Below are 22168 nucleotides of genomic sequence, written 5' to 3'. Positions count from 1 at the left end.
ATAAAGCATCTGTTCGTTTGAATTATTCAAATGTTTCTACTGCTTTATATTTGATCTACACATTTTTGCCATAAATGCGTAAAAACCGTAGTCCAATTACGAGATTGTGTCGGTTCTTCGCAACTGTTTCGGTCGAAAACGATGATCTAATTTTCTATTAAAAATCTACTGAAATTTTAAATTACTATTTAAATTGTTATTCAAATTTCTATTTAAATTTCCATGAAAAATCTACGAAAATATAACAGATATGAAGCAGTCATTTTTACAAATCGTCGCGGACAATTTTCACTTTGCATAAAGATCCGCAGTCTACTTCCAACAGTAATGACATTTTCTAGGTTCTTCGTGTCCGTTTCAGTCGGAACTAATAAACGAACGGTTTTTTGAAACGATTTGCACTTTCGGATCCCTGGTAAAAAGACGCGCGTGCGAGAAAGGTGACGAAACTCCATCATCGAAATTTGTTGAAATGCATTGAATTCTGAAGGAAATTGTCTCGTATTCTTCGCATGAAATAGGAAACGTATACCACGAGCACGCTGTACGTGACAAACCGTCGTAAAAAGCGACGTTCCTCGATCGGATCTCGAAGAACTCTCGCCGAGTTTATCGATCAGCCATTTGAAAGGCAGAAACGTAGAAATCTGTCTTCTTACCTGATCGACGGTTCTCTGAAGGATCTGGCATTTGTCAGTCTTGCCAGAGCTCATGTCCGTGGGGAAGATCAGCTCGGTAAGCTCATCGATAAACAGGTTCTCCTGGGTCCGCCGTCTCTTTTCGTTAAGGCACTTGTTACTGTAAACAATCAAAGCGGAAGATCGTTAGCTGGACCGTTACGTGTCTGTCAAGTGATGCCTACAAATCATTTTTCTTCGTTAACACTACTTTCGCCGATCTTTTGTGCACAGAGTTTGATTGCGAATAATTAACCGTCGATAACCATATTCATTCATGTTCAACTTCTTACATTTAATACCAATTTATGTATTAACACGATAATAAAAAAAATTGTATCGCAAATATAAAATTACTTATACAATTTATATTCGACTTTCTAATTTTAATACATTATTATCAAGATAATCGTTATTATAGACTGTTATAGATAAATAATCTGCAATAATTACTTGTAAATTAATGAAGTTTTACATTCAATATGAATTCGTTTTTACGAATCATTATCCTCCGCTAATTATTTATGAAATTTTATACAATTATTAAATTATACCTTTTATTACCAAATGAATTTTATGATCATTATAAGAGAAGTTGAAAAGTTCACTGAGGAAATGTAATGAAACGTCGACAATAATTTCAAATTAAAATTTTAAAGGTATCCTTTGCTTGATGGAAATAGTGTTAAACAAATATTGGAAAAGATGTTCTTCGACCTCTCTGGTAAAAACAATGTTACATTGGAACCACTGCTTTTCTTCTGTTTAACAACAGAAACACTTTTTTGGCAGTAGATTTGCAGCGCCGAAATAAACAGGTACCTTCTATTTTAAAAAAGAATCTGTTCGAACTTTTTCAAGAAATATTCTCGTGAAATAGATTCTGCAAATAGAACTTAAAAGTTCTATGAAAACAAATTTTTTGAGAACGTTTATTAAAGAAGACTCCACGTAATAATTATAACATTGAATTATTATATGCCACTTAACAGTATTATGTAATACTTTATTTATAATTTAAAGATACGATACGAAAATCAAAATATAAGTATTATATTTTGATTAGAAGTATTGAATAAAAAAATCAATTTAATTTATGTAAGACATTTCCTGTTCCAATGTAGAAAAAAAATATATATCTTTTATTTTTTAATTTTATTAATTCTAGTGAAACCAAAATTATTGATCTCAAGAATTCTTCTAAATCTGTTCTCAAAAATTCCAGAACTTTCTCAAACCCTAGTTTCGATCCTCACTGCAATCTGAATGCAGTATTGCAATGAATCTGCATGCTATATTGATTGTTGTTACTTTATGTCGTGTTATCAGAGAAAATAAATAAAATCGTATCGATCTATGTAGTTAACAACATGCTAAAGTGTTTGCTACCTAACGTCACTTGTGCACTCGTTCTATATACTCGCAACATTTTGTAGTATTATTTGTACAGCACATTGTTTATGTGAAGTTCTGAAAATATGTGTGGATTTCGGTTTAATTAAGTTCATTGTGTCATGTGTAGATTTCAGTTTAATCAGTTGTTCATTAAAAGTAAGTATTTATTCATTAAATAATTATTCAAGTTAAACGAACGGTAAATGTAAATGTAACAACTTGTTAACCTTATTTCTTCCAATGATTTCTATTTGGACGGATTTTTGTGGAAAATAAACATTTTCTTAATCAATTGGAAGGAACAGAAGTTAAAGTGTTTTTTCTTTAATGACTTTGATAAATTGAGGACAACCTAAGCATATTCTGAAATTTTTCCAATGTGTTCATTGCTTGATTTTTCAACTAACCATTTTTATCATAAACACATAAAATCCGAGGTTTAGAAATTACTGCCGTAACGATTTATTCACCTTATTCATTCGAAATATGCTTAACACACTAAGTGTCAAATATCATCCCCATTTCCAAACAACATTAAAGTTTCTTAATTAAATCGTAACTAGATAGTTAATATTTACCATAATAACTATTGGTTTAACTATTTTGCATTCTAAAAATTCTAGTAATGTAGAAACGTCCTTCGTTGTTTAACACAATTTTTACCGATATCTTGTATTATACAAATTACTGAATTAATTTCGTGATGACTATAACGAATATCAAGATGCGATTGCGTAGAAGACATAGAACATAGGCAATAATTATTGTAAAATGTCCGAAAACTCTTTTGGTAAAAATAGTATTACATAGGAATGATTAAAAAGTGTCTTTCGACACTTTCGGTAAAAATAGTGTTAAATATCATTGTGATCGTATGTGTTTCTATGATTGTATTTTATATCGTTGAAATTTAATCGTTGTACATATTATAATTAGACTGCGCATCTTTCCATTTGCAAATCCTTTCTTATTCCTATCACTTTTAATAAGACGAAAATAATGTATCGATGTGTGTGGTCCTTAATTATTCCAGTGTTCCTACTGTCGTAAATTGCAGCTATGTAATTTTCTCAAAAATACATAAAATCCACAGTCCGATCATAATTACTTACTTACTTACATACATACTTACTACTCCGTTACTTTCTAACGTCATTCTATCACTCAGGAACATTCAATTTGTTGGAATATGACACAATAAAAATCAATTTCAACACCTAATTAAAAATTAGTGTCATCCATACGTGGCCGACGGTGTACACAACGCGTTAAGATGGAGTTATAATTATATAAATAATTATAATTATAATATATAATATACGTAATTATATTACATATTAATATAATATATATAATAATATATAATAATATATAATAATATATATAATATATATAATAATATATATAATATAAATAATATATATAATAATAAATATAATATATATAATTATATTACATATTAATATATCTAATTATATTATATTATATAAACAATGTCGATTTTCTTAATCGCCAGGCTGCGAAATAAAGATATTATTATCACTGTATTCATTGGTTTCATTTATTTTGCATTTGTAGCAAACTTTTGCGGACTTTGTAATAGATTTTCACAGACTTTATAGCACATGTTTAAGTTCTACATTTTGCACATCGCGAGTTCGATGACTTAGGTTAGATTATGTGTTTCGATTCTCTTCTATGCTTGAATGTTATCATGAACGTTGTGTAAACAGTTTGTTTGTTTTCGTGTAATATGACAAACAATATACGATAAGAAATGAAATTGTCAAAGGTAAGAAACTTTCGTCAAACTTCCATACTTTTTAATACCTAACCACATCTCAGTATAGAGGAACATAAAAATTTATTGCAGTCTTTTAATGATAGTACCGCGTAAAAGCAATTACATAACTTTTCTCTTCGAAAGTAAAACTTTACATATGTTATGTTTTACTCTTATATTACTGGAAGGAAAAAAAAATGTTAGTGAACACTTTTAATGAAAATTTGATCTTCTGTTGTAAGTATACAGCGGATCTTTATGCAAAATAAAAATTATCTACCTTGATTACAATAAAGAGAAGCCGAATCAAAATATATTTTCTCTGTTAATAAATCTTGTAAGTTGCAAATAATATAACAGTATTTTTAATATCTTCAACTGCTTTTTACTATGCCATGGTTTATGCGCTCATTCTTCTCACAAATGAATAAAATCCGCTCCCTAGATAGAAGCAATGCAAAGAATCTTGAAAGTAAAGATCTTACTTTCAGGATAATACAGATATTAAAATAACGAATTTAAGGTAATAAAGATAATATTACGAAAAAGAAAGGATCAATTAACACTTTGACTGCCGCGATACTTTTACATAAATTTTACTCTGATCTATTATATTTTCCTAATTTGATTAGAATTCGCAATACCTAAGAATGTTAAAAACATAATTAATGCGATAAAACTTAACTTTTCAATTTTAATTCGATTAAATACAATTAATTAATTTTAATTTAGGCTGTGTTAGTGTGTTAATAGTTAACGTGTTAATATACTATCCTTATCTTCGAAAAAGAATTGTTGGGAAAGAACAATTTTTTTTGTTATTATTATATTCTGACAGTATATGTTTACAGACCATATTTTTACTTTCTGACAATATATTTCATTTACAAACGTTCATGCAATTTGCTCGAGGACGGTGAACGTATTTAATATTTCAGAAGAAAAAAAAAAGTTCAGTGTAGAAAGACATTTGGATTTTTATATTAGTTTGCTATTTCAGAAAAAGAGCAGCAGTTATTAAGACTGGCAAAGCAAGTATTGACATGTTGACAGATAGCCGAGGAAGCCGTCGTAATTCAGGTCGGGATTGGATATTGTAAAACGGTCGAAGTAAACTTCGTAAACCCAGCAATTTAATGGACAAAATTCAGTTAATTTAATAGCTGAACCAACAAGTAAATTTGTTATCTTAGGTCTCAACGAGACAGCATTAGCAGAAATAGTAGACCGAAAAATGTGAGACTACTTTGTTGTAAGTGAAATAGTTTTAGCATTAGTCAACGAAATTTTGTCATGAGAATATTAATTGTTATATTATCAATTGTTATACTTCTGAAAGTTTGCGACATGAACGTAACACAAAATTCGTCATGATAAATTAATCCTACATATTTAACAGAATTTTTTAATTATTTATTATCTCTTCTTAATTATTTTACCACGTATTTAAATAACATGACTGTTTTTAACTTTCTATAAATATAGCGTGTTCTCTTCCAAATTTTTTGTGAGCATAAAAAATGTGTAAATTGAGATTAGATACATAAATATTAAGCAAACTTGTCGTTTATGATTATTTGGATAACATTGAAGACTAGGTTGCAATGTTTTAATTCGTAATTAAAAAACTTTTGGCATTCACCGAATAATCAGTTTTATAAATGTTTTTATTTATTATTTGCATAGTTACAATAATTATTACACTACGAACTTTCTTGCAAAATAAAAATTAGAAGCATCTGTTATACTGTGAACGAATATACTGTCGATTGTTAGTCGAAAGCAATGTATCGATACTCCTGAATTCTTCTAATGTTCCCATTGTTTGATATTGCAGCTATGCTAATCCATAGCTAGTCCAGTTATTATCGTTCGATCAAAATAAGTGGTAATTATTCCCAGAAGAAATCGGAGCCATTAATTTCAAAGCAGCATAAGTCTACGTTTTAACATTACACGAATTATTCGCATAACTGTTCTCTATTTATTCAGAGTTATCTAATGCGATTTAAAACAACGTGAAAACGTGATTCCTAATATGTATACGTACATATGAGCCGTTTATTTTGAAAATGGCATAAGTCACTTTACCGTAATGAAAAGTGGTGATTTTTTAATGTTTGTACGAAATTATTTATACTGAGAAAAATATCAGTATCCTGAGATAACAAATACAAGTAAATCTTCTCGAAAGTTAGCATCCATATTTTTAAACGTGTTAAAACGCAAACCCTTAAATATATCGACTTAAAAACAAAGTGACTTATGCCACTTTCAAAATAAACGGCTCATATATACAAATAATGCTGTCAGAAAAACTAAAATAAATTGATAATGTCATTTTCTTGTTTATCAAGAAAGATTGATGTTCTTGAATTGTCGATTGGTGAATTTATGCCGTTTTAGAATATGCGGTTTTAACCTCTTGTACTTCACACAGACTATTTTATATCCAAAATGAAGATGTGCGAGTTTCAACTTACAGTTTCCATTTGGTATGATTGTTTTTATTTGACATTAGGTCATTAAGTGTGAAATGTCCGATTTGAGACTGAAAATTTGGTTTATTATACGTCGGGCAGAAAGTAATATAATTAATCAAAATACGCGCCTAAACTATCGATCTCTTCTCAATGCAAAAAAAAAACAAAGGACGGTCGAAGTGAAATGTCGGAAACATCGGATATCAAACTCGATGCTTTAGGTAATCGGGAGCTTCTATTATTTGACAATTTATCGAATGCAAATAAATTTAATAATAGGAAAATTCTTTTGAAAAGAGTGTAGCAATTTTTTGCGTCGCCTCAGAATCGTCACTCGAGTACAGAAGGGTTAATACATACCAATAATTCTAAGATATACTGCACGTACGAAGATTTCCGAAATTTTCGAGTATCCTCGACAATGGACAGTTCGTAGATACGAAACGACTGAAAATTTATTGGAAGATGTCACTAATTTCGAAACAGCACAAGTCCACGTTTACAACAATGCACGAGTTATTAACATAACCGTTTCTGCTCACTCCGATTTACCTAAAAGAATTTAAAAGAGTGTGAAAATTTCATTCCTAATACACAAATTATGCTCTCGGAAAAACTAAAAAAAAATTCGTCTTCCCAAATTGTCCATTTTTTGTGCGAAATTACTTATGCATTTACTTATGCAAATATTTCTACGCGTTTATTATTTTATATCAAATTATTTGAAATTTTCTCCAGCCCTGTAAAAATGTTCAACATGCGAACAATTGTACGAAATTTCCGAGTATCCTCAAAATTGAACAGTTCGTGGACAAAAAAAGGATTGAAAATTTGTTGAACGATGCGGCGCGAGAGAAGCGGCGGCAATAAAAGCTTCAACGCGGAGCGTTCGGCTAGCGAATTTTATAGAAAGAAAATTGTTAGATGCTGAATCAACTTCAGTCCCGTTGAAACGCTCAGTTGACCTTGCCTGACGTCACGTCGCCGAACAGTGACTCTCACTTTGTTAAGGCTGGCCATATTTTCATGCGATAAAGTTGCTTCACCGGTTGCTGCTCCTTGCTAGGAGACGGCCGAGTGCCTGAAATACGCGTCCGAGTAGTTTCGAAACGAGCAGCTTCTGGATTTCGGACCGGAAAAACATCGTTCGTCGTAACTCGGATCTCCTTTTCGCGCGCTTTCAGAACGATTTATGAGAATTCATGCGGCCAGATTAAATTATCCAGCTATCCGAACAACGCCGCGAGTAGGTAGTACCGTTCGTCCATGAGATTTTTCTCATTGTCAGCGAATAACAATAGGTTGTCTTAGAAATTATATTAATTTTTTTATTTTACCTTAACCCCTTGTGCTAAAACAACCAGTTCGAAGACACGTGACGAAGATCTCGCACATAACACTGGCAAACACAATTTTTATTACACGGAATATTTACACTGATTTCATATATGTATGTTTTAAAATATTATATATATTATATGTTATGTTATATTATATATATTATATGTTATATTATATGTTATGTTATATTATATATATTATATGTTATATTATATGTTATGTTATATTATATATATTATATTATATATATTATATTATATATATTATATTATATATATTATATGTTTTAAAATATTTTATTCTGATAATCCACAGTTAAAATATAAAATAAATATTTTATTTTTTATGAAAATAAATCCGGAATTTGATTTTTCCTACCGCGCGATTCCACTTTGAATCATTGAAACTCGCTGTTTCGAGTGAAACAACAATGTTTCTAGAGCTGGGAAATGTCTATAGAGAAAAAATGTTTGAGATACTATTTTAAATAATAGATTCTTCGCAATTGAAGTAAAATAGTACTTCTAGTAGAACATCAAATTTCATTAGATAAAATGTTTCATTCTGATATAATCCACAGTTGAAATATAAAATAAATATTTTATTTGGATGATGTAAAACGTAAAATAAAATAGTTTATATTGCTAGTCTAAAGTTATACCATGAAAATAAATATTTTATCTTGATAATTTAAAACATTAAATAATATAGTTTTTATTTTAACAGCACAAAATATAAAAGCAACTGAAATTGATTGTTTTTAAATACAGCTGTTCGCGCGTAACAAACTACATTTTTTATGTACATTTACAATGCAGAGGAAAAGTAATTACCAAAATAAATTTTGCACGATGTGTTGATAATAAATCAAATAAATAAAATATTCCAAACTATGACACACAAAATTTCAGTGTCTTTCAACTAAAATACTATTTGAAATATTATCTTAAAAATTTGTTACAACGAACAAAATATTCTATTTTTAAAAGTACATACATCCTTTCGAACGAATGAAATACTTTATTTTCAAAAATACATGCACGATCTAAAATAAAATATCGATTAACTATTTGCCATTTAAAATACTATTTTACCCAGCTCTGAATGTTCCAAATGGAGTTTAAGATTTGTTTGCAAATGGAGTGCTAATATGCCGGCTGATTCCTGTTTGACACTTAAACGGAATACTCTAGAAAATCAATTAGCACATCTTATACGTAACATTTTACACCTTGTAAATTGTATAGGATTATAATAATTATTGAATATTAAACTGCGCGTTAGTTAAAAATCTTACGTGATAGCAAAAAAAATCACATATTCACAAAAATAATAAGCATATATTTATTGAACATTTTGCAATATTTATTATAATAGAGTAGAGACTCCCTCATACGAACATTTATTTTAACAATATCTTGGTAGCCAAACGTTCTATCATGTGATCATTGTATTATTTAGGTACAGTATCATCTATTGGAAAACTTGGATGGAATTTTTAAATAATAAAATGTTTTTATAACAGAATATTACAAAAATAAACCTTCAGAACAGAGAGACTCCACTGGGTACACACACTGACAGAAGTTAAGAATAAATAAACCTTCTTAACATGGAATACAAATTAGTATTGACCTAAGAAAATATTAATTTAATATTTTTATTAGTTTTTATTTTATTTTTTCTTATCTTTTTCCTTATTTTTAATTTTTCTTTATTTGTCGTATGCGCTAAATATCCGAATGATTCTATTCATTTTTTTCGAATAATTCTTTATTCGAATAATTCGAACAAATAATATGGAAGAAATAAATCGATATAAACTATGAAAAAAACACTTTATATTTTACCTGTACGAATAAATTTTTATTCGAACAAAATATTATTCGAATGAATTCTTATTCGGGTAAAGTTTCATTCGGATTAATTTTTATCCAGTATAAATTTTTATTTGATCGAATATTTATTCGATAGTGGGCCGAATAATTTTCGTAATATATCTCCGTTCGTAAGTATTGAACCACCGGTTTAACTGAAAGAAATTTTAATGCGCGCATATTACATATTCAACATCACTCTTATTACCACACATTAGCATAAGTATAGTCTATCGAGGTTGAATACTTGCTGGCCAACAATTTGTTCAAGATCTTTACCGACTTTTCGAGAGTTTGCCAAATTTATACTCCGTGCGCGTTCCAATAATAGCTCCGAATGGGATTATCATGTATAAATTACGAAACTTGAGATCCGTTAGGTAGTTCGAAAGCTTCATTCATGGAAACTGCATCTCGTATGTATGCAGCAACCTGATAATTACAGGTAGAAACATTCCGAGGAATGCGCGGGCAAATGATAAACGGGGAAGCGATTTCCATATAACCGATAATCAGAATAATCGATGCTCGGATAATCAATGTAACATTGTGCCGCTGTTTTCCAAGTGCACTTCTCCGCCTTTCATTATGAATTCAAATGCAATCATCGTTAAATTAATTATCGTCTCTCGTCGAGTCAACTCTTTCATTGGTATAATCTGATTCGATAATTCCTTCTGCTTTGATACACGGTGTATATAAAATCCTGAATTTCATTGACTTGCAAACTTGTCCGTACGGACAAAAACCAACCACGTTTTTACGTTCTTTAAAAACAAATTAAATTATAAATCGAAACGTAAAAACAAGATTAGATAACGTTCTTCCACAACTTCGATCAAATTAAGATTGTACAATGAGAATTGTTGTGAACATTCAGGTGAAAGTATCTAATATAAAACACCGTCTCAACTGTGATCCCTCTTGAAACAATAGCACAAATAATACAATAAAAAATAGATACGGCATATTAAAGTGGATGCAAAAATTCTACTGATATTTTTACACATTGTACATTAAAAGATCGCTCGAACAAATACTGTTATGTAACAATCAGCTGTAAAAAAAATGTTTATTCGACTACGGGTGTTGTAACAGTTGGCATCTGTGTTTAATATGCAGGGACAGTGTCGTTACCGATTGTACCAGTTCATGGAACACGTTTGTGGTTTTCTTAATCGCATTTTTTTACAGCGTATGTAAAGCAAATTTGACTCTTGTTGTCACGCCAAAAGAGCAACAAATAATAAAGCGAGAAAAAGCTTTAAGGAAAAAATAATTGCATAAAGAAAATAGAAAGTTAGCCGGGAAAAAATAGGTTGCAGATAAAAATGCTCGAGATAGGAAAAAAATTAAATATGAAGAAATGTAATTTTACAATGCTAATGTTATATAGTTTAAGATATATACGTTTCTTATTAACAAATATAATAACGAAGGAGAAAATGTATTATTCATTTAAATCCTTTCTGAATAAATTAAAAGTCTGACTTTCAATAAATTAAACGTTTCGAATCAATGCTTGTAATTAACACTATTTTTACCGATATTTTGAATTATACAATTTAATTTTGTGGTGATCACAGGAAATTTCGAGAAGCGATTGCATAAGAAACATAGGAGGTGGGAAATAATTTGTATTAAAAATGATTAAAAAGTGTCCTTTAACTCCTTTGATAAAAATTGTGTTATATAGAAATTATTAAAAGGTGTCTTTGGAAGTTTCGGTAGAAACAATGTTAACCCCTTGACGTACCATTTTCTTCGCAAGTTGCTGTGACTAGAAATTTGTCGATCGTAATAATTTCTTAGAAGGGAAAGAAAATTGATGCGTATCGTGTGTGCCTAAATTTACTCGAATGCTTAAATATTGATGACGGGAGATTGGAATTTTATTCCAATTTTAAAGGACAGAATAACATCTGTACTCGGTAAGTTGTTACTAGGGTTAAGAATATTAAGGGTTAAGAATATTAACCCTTTGCACTCGAAGTTGTTTTAACTGTAAATCTAAAATAATTTTTTTCCGACTTATAGTATTTTCATTTTATATGACAAAGTGCATTCTACACATGCGAAATTGAATTCTGCGACTTACGCAATGGTTACACTTTTAACAATTTTTTAAAATCTAAACTTTGTTAATGTAAAAATTATCTTAGAACGTGATATAGCAAATTTTAGTGGTGCCTCAGAGTCACCACTCGAGTGCAAAGGGTTAATATAATATACATATATGTATAAATGTGTTCCAAAATAGGGGGATTGAATATGGAACACGGGGACACGGTAAGAAAACGTTTCATAATGGGTACACATGCTCGTACTTTTCTATTTTACTAATTTTTTATTCATATTAAATAAATATTTAAAAGTTCATTGCGTGATCTGGAAACATCAATCTATCGAACAGTAGTATAAATATTTAACAATAACAGTTTTAATTATAATAAAAGCGTTCCATAAATAGGTGCCTTAATCTTGTTTGATTTTTGAATTGCAGAATTCTCGTTGGCCTAGTTCCAAGCAACATTTGAATGCCCAGCGCAAACGATTTGCTAAGTTTGAAATTATGATTAATTGAATTGAAATGAGTTTCTGCACATGTCGCTGGGCCTTTCAACTGAATGTTTACATTTCGTTACGTTTATAGTGTAATATGTTGCATGTGTTAGATTCGATCAAGCTTGTACGTAGCTCTAAATTAAAACCGGGAAAGCAAACGATAAAACATAGAAAGATTGCAAGCAACTGTTGGAAACTGTTCCTACGAGGAATACAAATTACACCGCATTACTGCGTCATTATTGCATAATTACTTGATAAGTACCTCTTTCCCTATAAACATCGCGATTATTGTAATCGGGCGTATATCGGATCGATTAATTTTGTACTGTTTGAGTAATTGTCGATGATCAAATGGATAAGCTAAACATATCGAATATGGAAAAATAATTGGAGTAAGAAAACATAGATCTGTAAATTATCACACAGCCGATGTTTAACAATAAATTTCTTCGAGTGAAATTTACCAACGAATCGCGTGTAAGAATTCATTTGAAACAGCGTACTTTTAATCGTGCGTGTACTTTTATAACCGCATTTACTAGTCGTGGTATTCTGGTTGTTAGTTTTTTCATTACTTCACTGTTAATTGCGGGGCTTGAATGTAACTGTAAAGTTTCACAAATATAGGTTATCTAGTAAACTTTTAACTTCTGAATTATTTCTTTTTCTGGTTTAAGTTATAACTTTTACGTTAACACTTTAAATTTGTTATAAAAGTTCAATTATTATTTTATATTCGATTAATAAAAGTTCTGAAGGAGCATTTATTTAATAAAAGTTATACGTACTAGAATAAACGTGTACACGTGTGTTAAAAATGACACGGATCAAAACATGTGAATATTAATTACATGTGTACACGTGAAAATAAGACAAAATAGAGATCACTAGTTTCAACCTCAAACCTATGTAACACTGAATAATATATTTGTTTAAAAGATAACTTTTTTAAAAGTAGAATAACTGTTACCGTCCAACCAGAACCTTTCCCTGTTTGCGAAAAAGTAAAAATTTCTTATTTACGCATGAATATATAGAATAAAAGTTTCGGCGGATTTATAACTGCTTTTCTAGAACAGAAAAGCTGAAAGTAAAACGATATCTGTTATATCAAAAATAATTGAAAATTTTAACAGTTTCATTCAAGTCCTGGTCAATTGGGTTCCACTCCGATTGTAAAACTTCCCATAAATGTTTTTAAAAATAAATGTTTCGATAAGAGTTTCTTTTTAAAATTTTTTTGTTGCGTAAACTTTTATATATTTAAAGGATTTAAATACTTAAATTGTTCAATTTCGATTGAGGTACATTACATATACGCACATTCACAATAGAATTTAGCAATAATCATTTAACAATAATAATAATTAATATTATAAGTATAAGTATAATTACATTATACTTCGTAGTTTCTATAAAATAGACAAGTGTCCGCATACTTTTGAGCGGCAGTGTACGTGTATTTAATTAATAACCGATCAGTGTAGACCGCTAATAGGATCGTTCGCATGCATGATACAATGTCAGTGCTTGTTTACTATCAGGATACGATTGAAGAATACATTGAACACAGGATACTAAAATAATCAGTGTATTTTGTCATTGAATTTAATTTATTCTTTTTAGTCAGTATATTGTTCAAAATACCTGTATATATTCGACTGACATTTAAATTTGATTTGCTCGAAAGCGAAGCCTCCCACGCAATTTCGTTATTCTTGATCTTCTTGATTTTTTTTCATAGTTACAGTGATTAGAAATACGTATTAGTTTCATTTTCTTTGTACTCGAGTTTTAATTTGATGCTGGTATTTGTTTTCTATTGTTATCTATATATTGTTATCTATATTTAAATTGAATTTAATGTTTGAATTGGTGCTATTTGAATTAATGCCATCGAACGAAACCATGTTTATAATCATGTCGCACATATTTCGTATGTTACTTTCGCTTTCAGGAAATTCTTGACAGTACTAAATCTGTACTTATTATTATTATTATTATTATTGTTGTTGTTATTATTATTATTGTTATAAGTTTATTTATTTTGTTGTCACTAGACAGCAGATTTTACGAGCGCATTTTTGAAGAAAACGAACAGATGAAACAAAGAACAATGCAAACAATAGAAGATTTTAAGAATACTAGTTACATTATATCTTCAACTTAATAAATTTATTAACAGAGAAAATATATTTTTATCCGACTTCCGTTTATTGCAATCGAGGCAGACAATTTTTATTTTCCATGAAGATCTGCTGTCTAGTTATTACAAATAGACGGCGTTTCCATAGTGAATCTGGGTCCGTGTAGATAAGTAACTCACATTGGAGAATAATCGAACACCCGTGATCTAAACTTTATTCGACTTTGAAGTGAGAATGATTTAATTCCTCGATAACGACAAGATCAAGTAAGATCGGTGATTTGTCGTGCACCGCTAACCAAGGCACGTGAGTTCACTGATCGATAAAACGATAGGGCATAGTTTGCGAACCGATTAAAGAATATTACTTTCAGGTGAGTTTATCTCGAAGTTTTCTCTAGAGCGTGTGTTTGTCATTATCGGCATCTTTAGATAAGTAAACTTGTTTCCCACAGACTTCAGGTATGTAGTCGGCATAATGTTGCACAGAAAACCTATTTGAATAGATATACACTGTTCATTGAATTGATCATATTTATGAGAGATTTCGATAGCTGGTATGGTAATTTCTAAACAGAGTTGTGCTAACTCAATTGCATTGGAATTTAATTTCGCGATTTAATTACATTGTAGTTGAATTAATGATTTAGCTACGTTCTAATTCAATCACACACTAATTCTACTATGTTTTAATTCAATTACAAAGTAATTCAACTACGTTGTAATTTAATTACGAAGTAATTCAACTACATACGATGTAATTCAATTACATAGTAATTCAAGTACATTGTAATTCAATTACATAGTAATACAACTACATACGTTGTAATTCAATTACATAGTAATACAACTACATACGTTGAAATTCAATTACATACGTTGTAAATCAATTACATAGTAATACAACTACATACGTTGTAAATCAATTACATAGTAATACAACTACATATGTTGTAATTTAATTACATAGTAATACAACTACATACGTTGTAATTCAATTACGTAGTAATTCAATTACGTAGTAATTCAACTACGTTTTAATTCGATTGCATAGATATTCTTTCGTAATAAACATTTATTAGTTTTTAATTCATAATCTTATTTCAATTACACCGTAATTCAATTGCAATTACAGAGTACATTGCAATTTAATTGAATGCAGATCTGAATTACGAATTACAATGTAATGAAATTATAATGTTACTGAATTACTTTGTAATTATAATTCCTTGAATGATTTAATCATCACACTGCCCAATTCTATTCGTAAATATGTATATTAATAATAATAACTAATAATTCATAATTCATAATTAATATTAATAATATTGCAAATATGTATATTTAATAGCAAATAACTTTCAATTTTACTTCAGTTTGTTATCGAGAAAGAAAGTTTGCAATTATTATACAGTCTAATAATTATTTAATATTATCATGGAAATTTAATTATAATAGATTTTTAATGGAAGGGACTGACTCTAAATCCGCCCCTAACGAACTGATTTTAGAATAATGCCGCACACGCGACTATCTCAAGTTTGTCGCTAAAAATAACGAAAACCATACGATATTATGTACTATATGTACAACTCTTTGTTAATATCATGTAAACAATAGGTACTAATAAACGATAATATATAAAAAAAATTGCTGACAACCATTAATCAATGTATCGATTATCGCGGCTCGCGAGTGGCCTACTTCAACGACGACGAAATCACGAATGTGGCAAAAAAATACTGATTTTTGTGGCTCAGAAGCAGCCGCGCGCGTTGGTCGGATCTTATCGGTTCAACTTCTCGAACGATAGTCCGCTCGCTACGAAGCAGATCGATATCACGCTATACACGATCTATGTCGCATACCTAAACTTCGCTTTATTCACGTGCCGCATTTTAACGCGTTAATTATAATCGGTTTCGTTCGTGTAAATCGATTGATAAACATGTGAAGGATTTGTCTGAAACGCGAAGTTACACAATCGATTGCGTGAATTCGACCGCGTAAATACCTCTGCAATTGTACATATTTATGAGCTTCCGTAAAAATGCCTTTACGTTGAAAATCTTATGGGTATAGAATTACAAATTGGAGTCTATGCTGTGTCAATTTATTTCCGTATTCTGCGTTCAGTTTCGTTCGCTATGTGGAATCTATTAGGTTGGCCAGAAAATTCGTGCGGTTTTCAGCGAATCTTGAAGTTGAGCGTTCTAAAACCCAACTAATTTTAGTTTGTTTGTCGAAAGCAGATGATAGTTTGACAGGTTACACACTTACTACAAATAATGTCCAATGATTTTGGTAATCTAGTTCAGTTTGATATGAATATATATTATTATAATATACAGGGTGTCCCAAAAATGTCTCGCAATCCGAAAGTTGTGGGTTCCTCGGATCATTTGAAGCAACTTCTTCCTTTACAAAAATGTTCTCCGAGGCACCGTTAACGAGTTATTAACGAAAAACAGTGACCAATGAAAGGCGAGCTCAGCTGGCGCGAGGCGATCGAGCCAATGAGCGGAACTGGGCTTCGTGCGCTGGTTGGCTGGGCCGCCTCGCGTCAATCATACTCGATTCTTATTGGTCACTGTTTTTCGTTAATGACTCGTTAATGGTGCCTCGGAGAAAGTTTTTGTAAAGGAAGAAGTTGCTTCAAATAATCTGAGGAACTCGCCACTTTCGGATTGCGAGACATTTTTGGGACACCCTGTATGTATTAGGTCTACCGGAAAGTTCTGTCTGATAATGTCATTGCAAATTTCAATAGATGTGCACATATTCATTTGAGACATATATTTTTGAAAAATGTTGCTCACAAATTGCCATCACGCTGGCAAGAGGTCATGAGTAACGACGGAAATTATATTGTACAATAAATATTACTAAATTTATGAAAAATCTATTATTTCCTTTCATTTCTCAAACGGACAGAACTTTCCGGTAGACCTAATATTATCATTAACATACTGGTAACTATTCTGGACCTCGATATCATAGCAATTGTGGCATTGAATATTAATTTATATATATATTAATTTAAATAAAGGTAAAAACGCGACACAAACGTGTAAGAAGATCTGTAAGGTATACGCGGAGAATGTAATCAAAGAACGCGTGTGGCGAAAGTGGTTTGCAAGATTTCGTTCTGGGGATTTTTCGCTTCAGGATTCGGCACGCTCTAGTAAGCCGTCAAAGATTGACAATGGCAATGTCTAATTGATAACAATCCTCGTTGCACAACGCGAGAACTCGCACCGGTTATCCTAAACCTCGAAGACCAACTTCAAGAATCGCTGAAAACCGCACGAACTTTCTGGCGAACCTAATATTTTACAAATACATATACTAAGACAGTAGTGTCGATTTGAGTTCACTTGCAGATCGATCTCTCTCACTAGTAATGAGAACTTTCTCGACAAAGTTGCACGTCGAGAATAATACATCGAATTAATGAATTATCAGTGCGACCAATGTCTCCACTTTTCACTAATCGACAGCGTTAATTTGTAATAAATAGTAATGTAATAATCAATTACATTTATTTATTTACTTTAACTAATTCAGTTGTTCAATTCAAACTACCTAGTATCCTCATGACAGCGTAGCATAAATTCAGCACTTAGATGGGTGATTCAGCACAAATGGGTGTTACCATTTTTAAACCTTCAAAAAAATCTATCTTCTTAAGTGTTCTAAATGTTGTATTCGTAAAAATACAGAAGTTATGGGATAAGGATCCCGGTTACCGACACGTTAAGTATACATATTCGTTTATCCATATATTTTCAACTGAAATACACGTAAAATTAACTTTTCCTTGCATTTCATATTGTTTAGTTCTCAAGTTACACAACTAAAGATTTTCAGAACGTTGAAGGCTTCAATTTAATATGAAATTAATGCGGAATAAAAATAATGTAAATGCCCAAATTAACGATGATTCGAAAAGCTACTTGTACCAATTATGGAGACCTAAATATCGATAAGTCTCAAATATTTCTAATTTAGTTTTCATGCATTTTTGAATATATTTATAATAAGTTATCTTTCTGATAATCTATAATCTCGGTAATTGGTACACTTACCCTGAATGTTCAAAATCGAATCGTAAACATAAACAAATTCACGTTACAGTGTACCTTGCGAGATGTTTCACGATTATTCCTGAGCTCTGTTTTATAAATATTTCAAACAATTTCCTTCTCACTTCCTTCACTCTTAGCTGTGAACGTGTGTACACGTCATAAGGAAATGGCAATTCAACATCTTAAAACAAAAATACTTCTCCTACGATTTAGGTTAACAACTTGTCGAAAGGAATTACAGCCAGTGTAATCGATGGAAGCGCATACAAAATTAAGCTTAAACATAGATCGACACAGCTAAGTGATTAAACATAAATAAAATCGTTTAGAGCGTTTTTAAGAGGTTTATTATTATCGTATTCAAACACAGAACTTGTTAAAGACGCGTTAGTATTCAAATATTGGAAAGCAAGGAAACAAAAATAAAACACGAAAATGAGAGAGATAAAATAAATATTTCATAGAAATGACACGATGATGTAGATAACAACGATAAATAAATTGATATAGAAACGCAGACTGGACTGAGACGACGCCTTTTTCGAAATGACATGGGGAACAATAAATTACAACCCTGAATTTGATAATTGACTATAAAGTGTTTATTTCTTTCTGTCAATAGCTGTGGCAATTGCTCCTCTCGCGAGCCGTAACACGTGCATAATTTGTTTACATCTGCTGACTCGACTCGGTGAACGGACTTTAGATACTTTCGTATAACTGAGAAGAGAGAGTTTTTTGAAACGGTTCAAACGATATCTTAACTTTCAAATAATCAATATTAGGTTAAAAATTATTATAAAATATACGTTATCATTTAACATCTGACGCTTTTCCTCATCTTCTTAACATATTGAAGACAAAAAAGGATTGTTAAAATAATAATTTCAATATAAAATATTGTGTCACATAGTAAAAATAAATAAATAAATAAATAAAATAAATAATCAAGATCATTATTTTATTTTGGTTCAAACTACAGCCAGACATATACAAAATAAGAAGATTTCTCATTTTGTTGTCATAGATTGTTTGAATTAGAAATTATAGCAACAGTCAACACGATTTTTGTAACATCAATTTTGTAATACAACATAAAAATTCATTATGTACTTTTAAAAAATCCATAATTGTATAAACCAAAGCCTAATGCAAAAAGCTATAATAATTTCATTTCAATTCGTACTGTTACGTTTACCTTGATATTACGAAAATTACACTATTTCCAAGAAAGTGAATCCGTCATCACCTCCCAACCTTAAAACTCTACAACTTTTGTATTTAACACTTTTTAAATAGATGCGCGATTTAAAAGATATATAGGGCGTGGAAGTTAAACGATATTCGGCCTGTAACATATAAAACGAAACTAGTCTACAGTTGAACTGTATTATTATTTTCTGCTATTGGTTTGGCAACTTCGTGAGCCACTGTAAAATTTACACTTTGACATCGAATTTCTGAAGGAATTACAACAAATTCTCCCCAATTGTGTCCTCCAGCTTGTAAACAAAAATGGATAATTTGGGAAGAGGCTCGCGGCTCATTTTTATAGTTGCAGGTTGTCAACAATTATAAAAACGAGGCACAAGGCTCGAATAATATTGGGTTGGCAACTAAGTAATTGCCGATTTCAGTTATAGATGTCTCTCACTCCCATTTTTATGATATCCGTAAATGTTATATTATAAAATTACTATTATTATTATTATTATGTTATTTTTTATTATCCGTGAATGTTAGCAACTGGACAAATTGAATGCAGCGGTCAAGGAAAAGCGACCAGAATTGGTCAATCGTAAAGGTGTCATTTTCCAGCAGGACAATGCTAGGCCGCACACGTCTTTGTCCACTCGGCAAAAATTGATGGATATTGGTTGGGAATTGATGTTACACCCACCATATAGCCCTGATCTCGCGCCATCGGATTGCCACTTATTTCGATCCCTGGACAACTCCCTTCGTGGTAAAACTTTTAACGATGATGACGCTGTAAAATCTCACTTAACTCAGTTTTTGGCCGAAAAGGATCAGACTTTCTACGAGCGTGGAATTTTCAAGTTGTCAGAGAGATGGCAAAAGGTCATCGAACAAAATGGAAAACACATTACAGATTAAACTTCGTTCCAAGTAAAAAAAAATTTTTTATTTCATTGAACAAATCGGCAATTACTTAGTTGCCAACCCAATATTTCTGTATTTTCGTTAATGTTGAAAGCATAATTATTCGTTAAAAAATGATTCCTGAAAATTGTTTCGAAATGGCATTCGAAACCAGAAGACACCGTCAAAGGTTTCGAAGTTTCTATCCGAAACGTTTGCATCGAACTGTCGTAAAGTTTCTTATCGACGTCGCGAATGAAAAGAGTCGCGTGATTCAAACAGAAGTTGCGGAGTACGTACAGGGACATAAATGATACGATCTTTGACTTTTAGGATCTTTACTCACATTTGCGACTGTGGCTTGGCATCGGATTTCTTTCTCTTCTTGGTGATGCTGCCAGTGATCGCACTCATTTTGACCCGCAGCGGGTCCTGTAGTTCACACGGGCTAGGCCTGCAACAATTTCAGAAAGTCATTATTAGAGAAATTGTTCTTCTCGAATTGCCAAATGTACGTACGGACCGTTGAAAACAGAAATGGTGTAAGTCAATGTAAGTCAAAAACATTAATTTGTGGACAATAAAGGATAAATTAAAAGTTCTGTAAAATGCAATAACATGACAAATTGTTGCAACTCTTTTATGCAAGTAACTTTCAAGTTTTAACGTAAAATAATTTTAAAAAAGTCTGATAAAATATTAAATTAGATACGATTTAATAATATTAAATCAACCTAGCAAAAAATTGACTTACACTACTTTTGCTTTAAATGACTTATATATGTATACAGTTCAATATTTATATCGAAACCATCGGCATTTCTTTTTACATTTTCTCTCTTTAATCCTTTATGATCCAAAATGTAGTCCCCAGTTTAAAGAACTACAATCTAATATTTCCTTCCATATTTTTCTATGTAGAATTTTCTACTTTACTTGATTCATTAATTTTTTTTTCGTTATATTGTTACGATGTTCTGTAATATATTTGTTTATTAACTGACATAACAATTTTGAACTGAATGATTTATTTATTGACCCTGACCTAATCATTATATCGATTTGGAAGTCAACTTCTCTTAGATTCTTTTCAAATCGCAAGGAAAGGTAACTTTGTTAATGCTACGATTTTACACGCGCCATAACAATATTTAACACGTTAAGTGTTATCGAATATTAACTTCAAAAGTTCCAACAACATTTAAATCGTTTAATTAATGAAACCGTAACTACGAAGTTAAAATTTACATTGCAAAATATTAGTTGAACTCTTTTGTATTCGAGAAATCGTAATAACAAATTTTTGATAGAAATTTAAATTGTAATAGATTTTTAATAAAATTTTAAATTCACCACTATTTAATTTAAATATCTAAGTCAAACTTTTATTTTAATATTAAATTTAAATTTAACAAATTTAAAAACTTAAAGTTCAGTAATATGAAAATTAAATTTAATAATAAAATAAAATTTTTAGCTTGATATTTCAATTAAATAGCGTAAAAAGAAATTATTTTATTAGTTAAACTATTATTATAAGTAAATTAAAATATTATAACTTTTTAAAATTTAAATGAATAACTTATTAAAAGTAATAATCTTCTTATGGTAAAACATATAATACACAAATTTTTAATGTTTAAATATTTATATTTAGAAAATTAGTGTCACCCACATACGACCAACATGATACTTAACATATTATTA

General features: G+C 30.5%; 1 protein-coding gene across 12 annotated transcripts in view; it reads right to left on the bottom strand.

Moving 5' to 3' along the window:
- The window catches only part of LOC117223279 (uncharacterized), a 414979-nt gene that overhangs the window by 91196 nt on the left and 301615 nt on the right, over positions 1-22168 (bottom strand). For all 12 annotated transcript variants that reach the window (XM_076522321.1, XM_076522323.1, XM_076522317.1 and 9 more), the window contains 2 exons: positions 20808-20915; positions 660-798 (listed from right to left, as the gene is read on the bottom strand). In XM_076522321.1, coding sequence (XP_076378436.1) covers positions 660-798; positions 20808-20915 — 247 coding nt within the window. The remainder of the gene's footprint in view (positions 1-659; positions 799-20807; positions 20916-22168) is intronic.

This window comes from Megalopta genalis, chromosome 5 (genome assembly GCF_051020955.1).
Source record: "Megalopta genalis isolate 19385.01 chromosome 5, iyMegGena1_principal, whole genome shotgun sequence".
In the NCBI taxonomy this organism is placed as follows: domain Eukaryota; kingdom Metazoa; phylum Arthropoda; class Insecta; order Hymenoptera; family Halictidae; genus Megalopta; species Megalopta genalis.
Note: the sequence above shows the minus strand (reverse complement) of the source record. Positions and strands in the feature narration are given on the sequence as shown.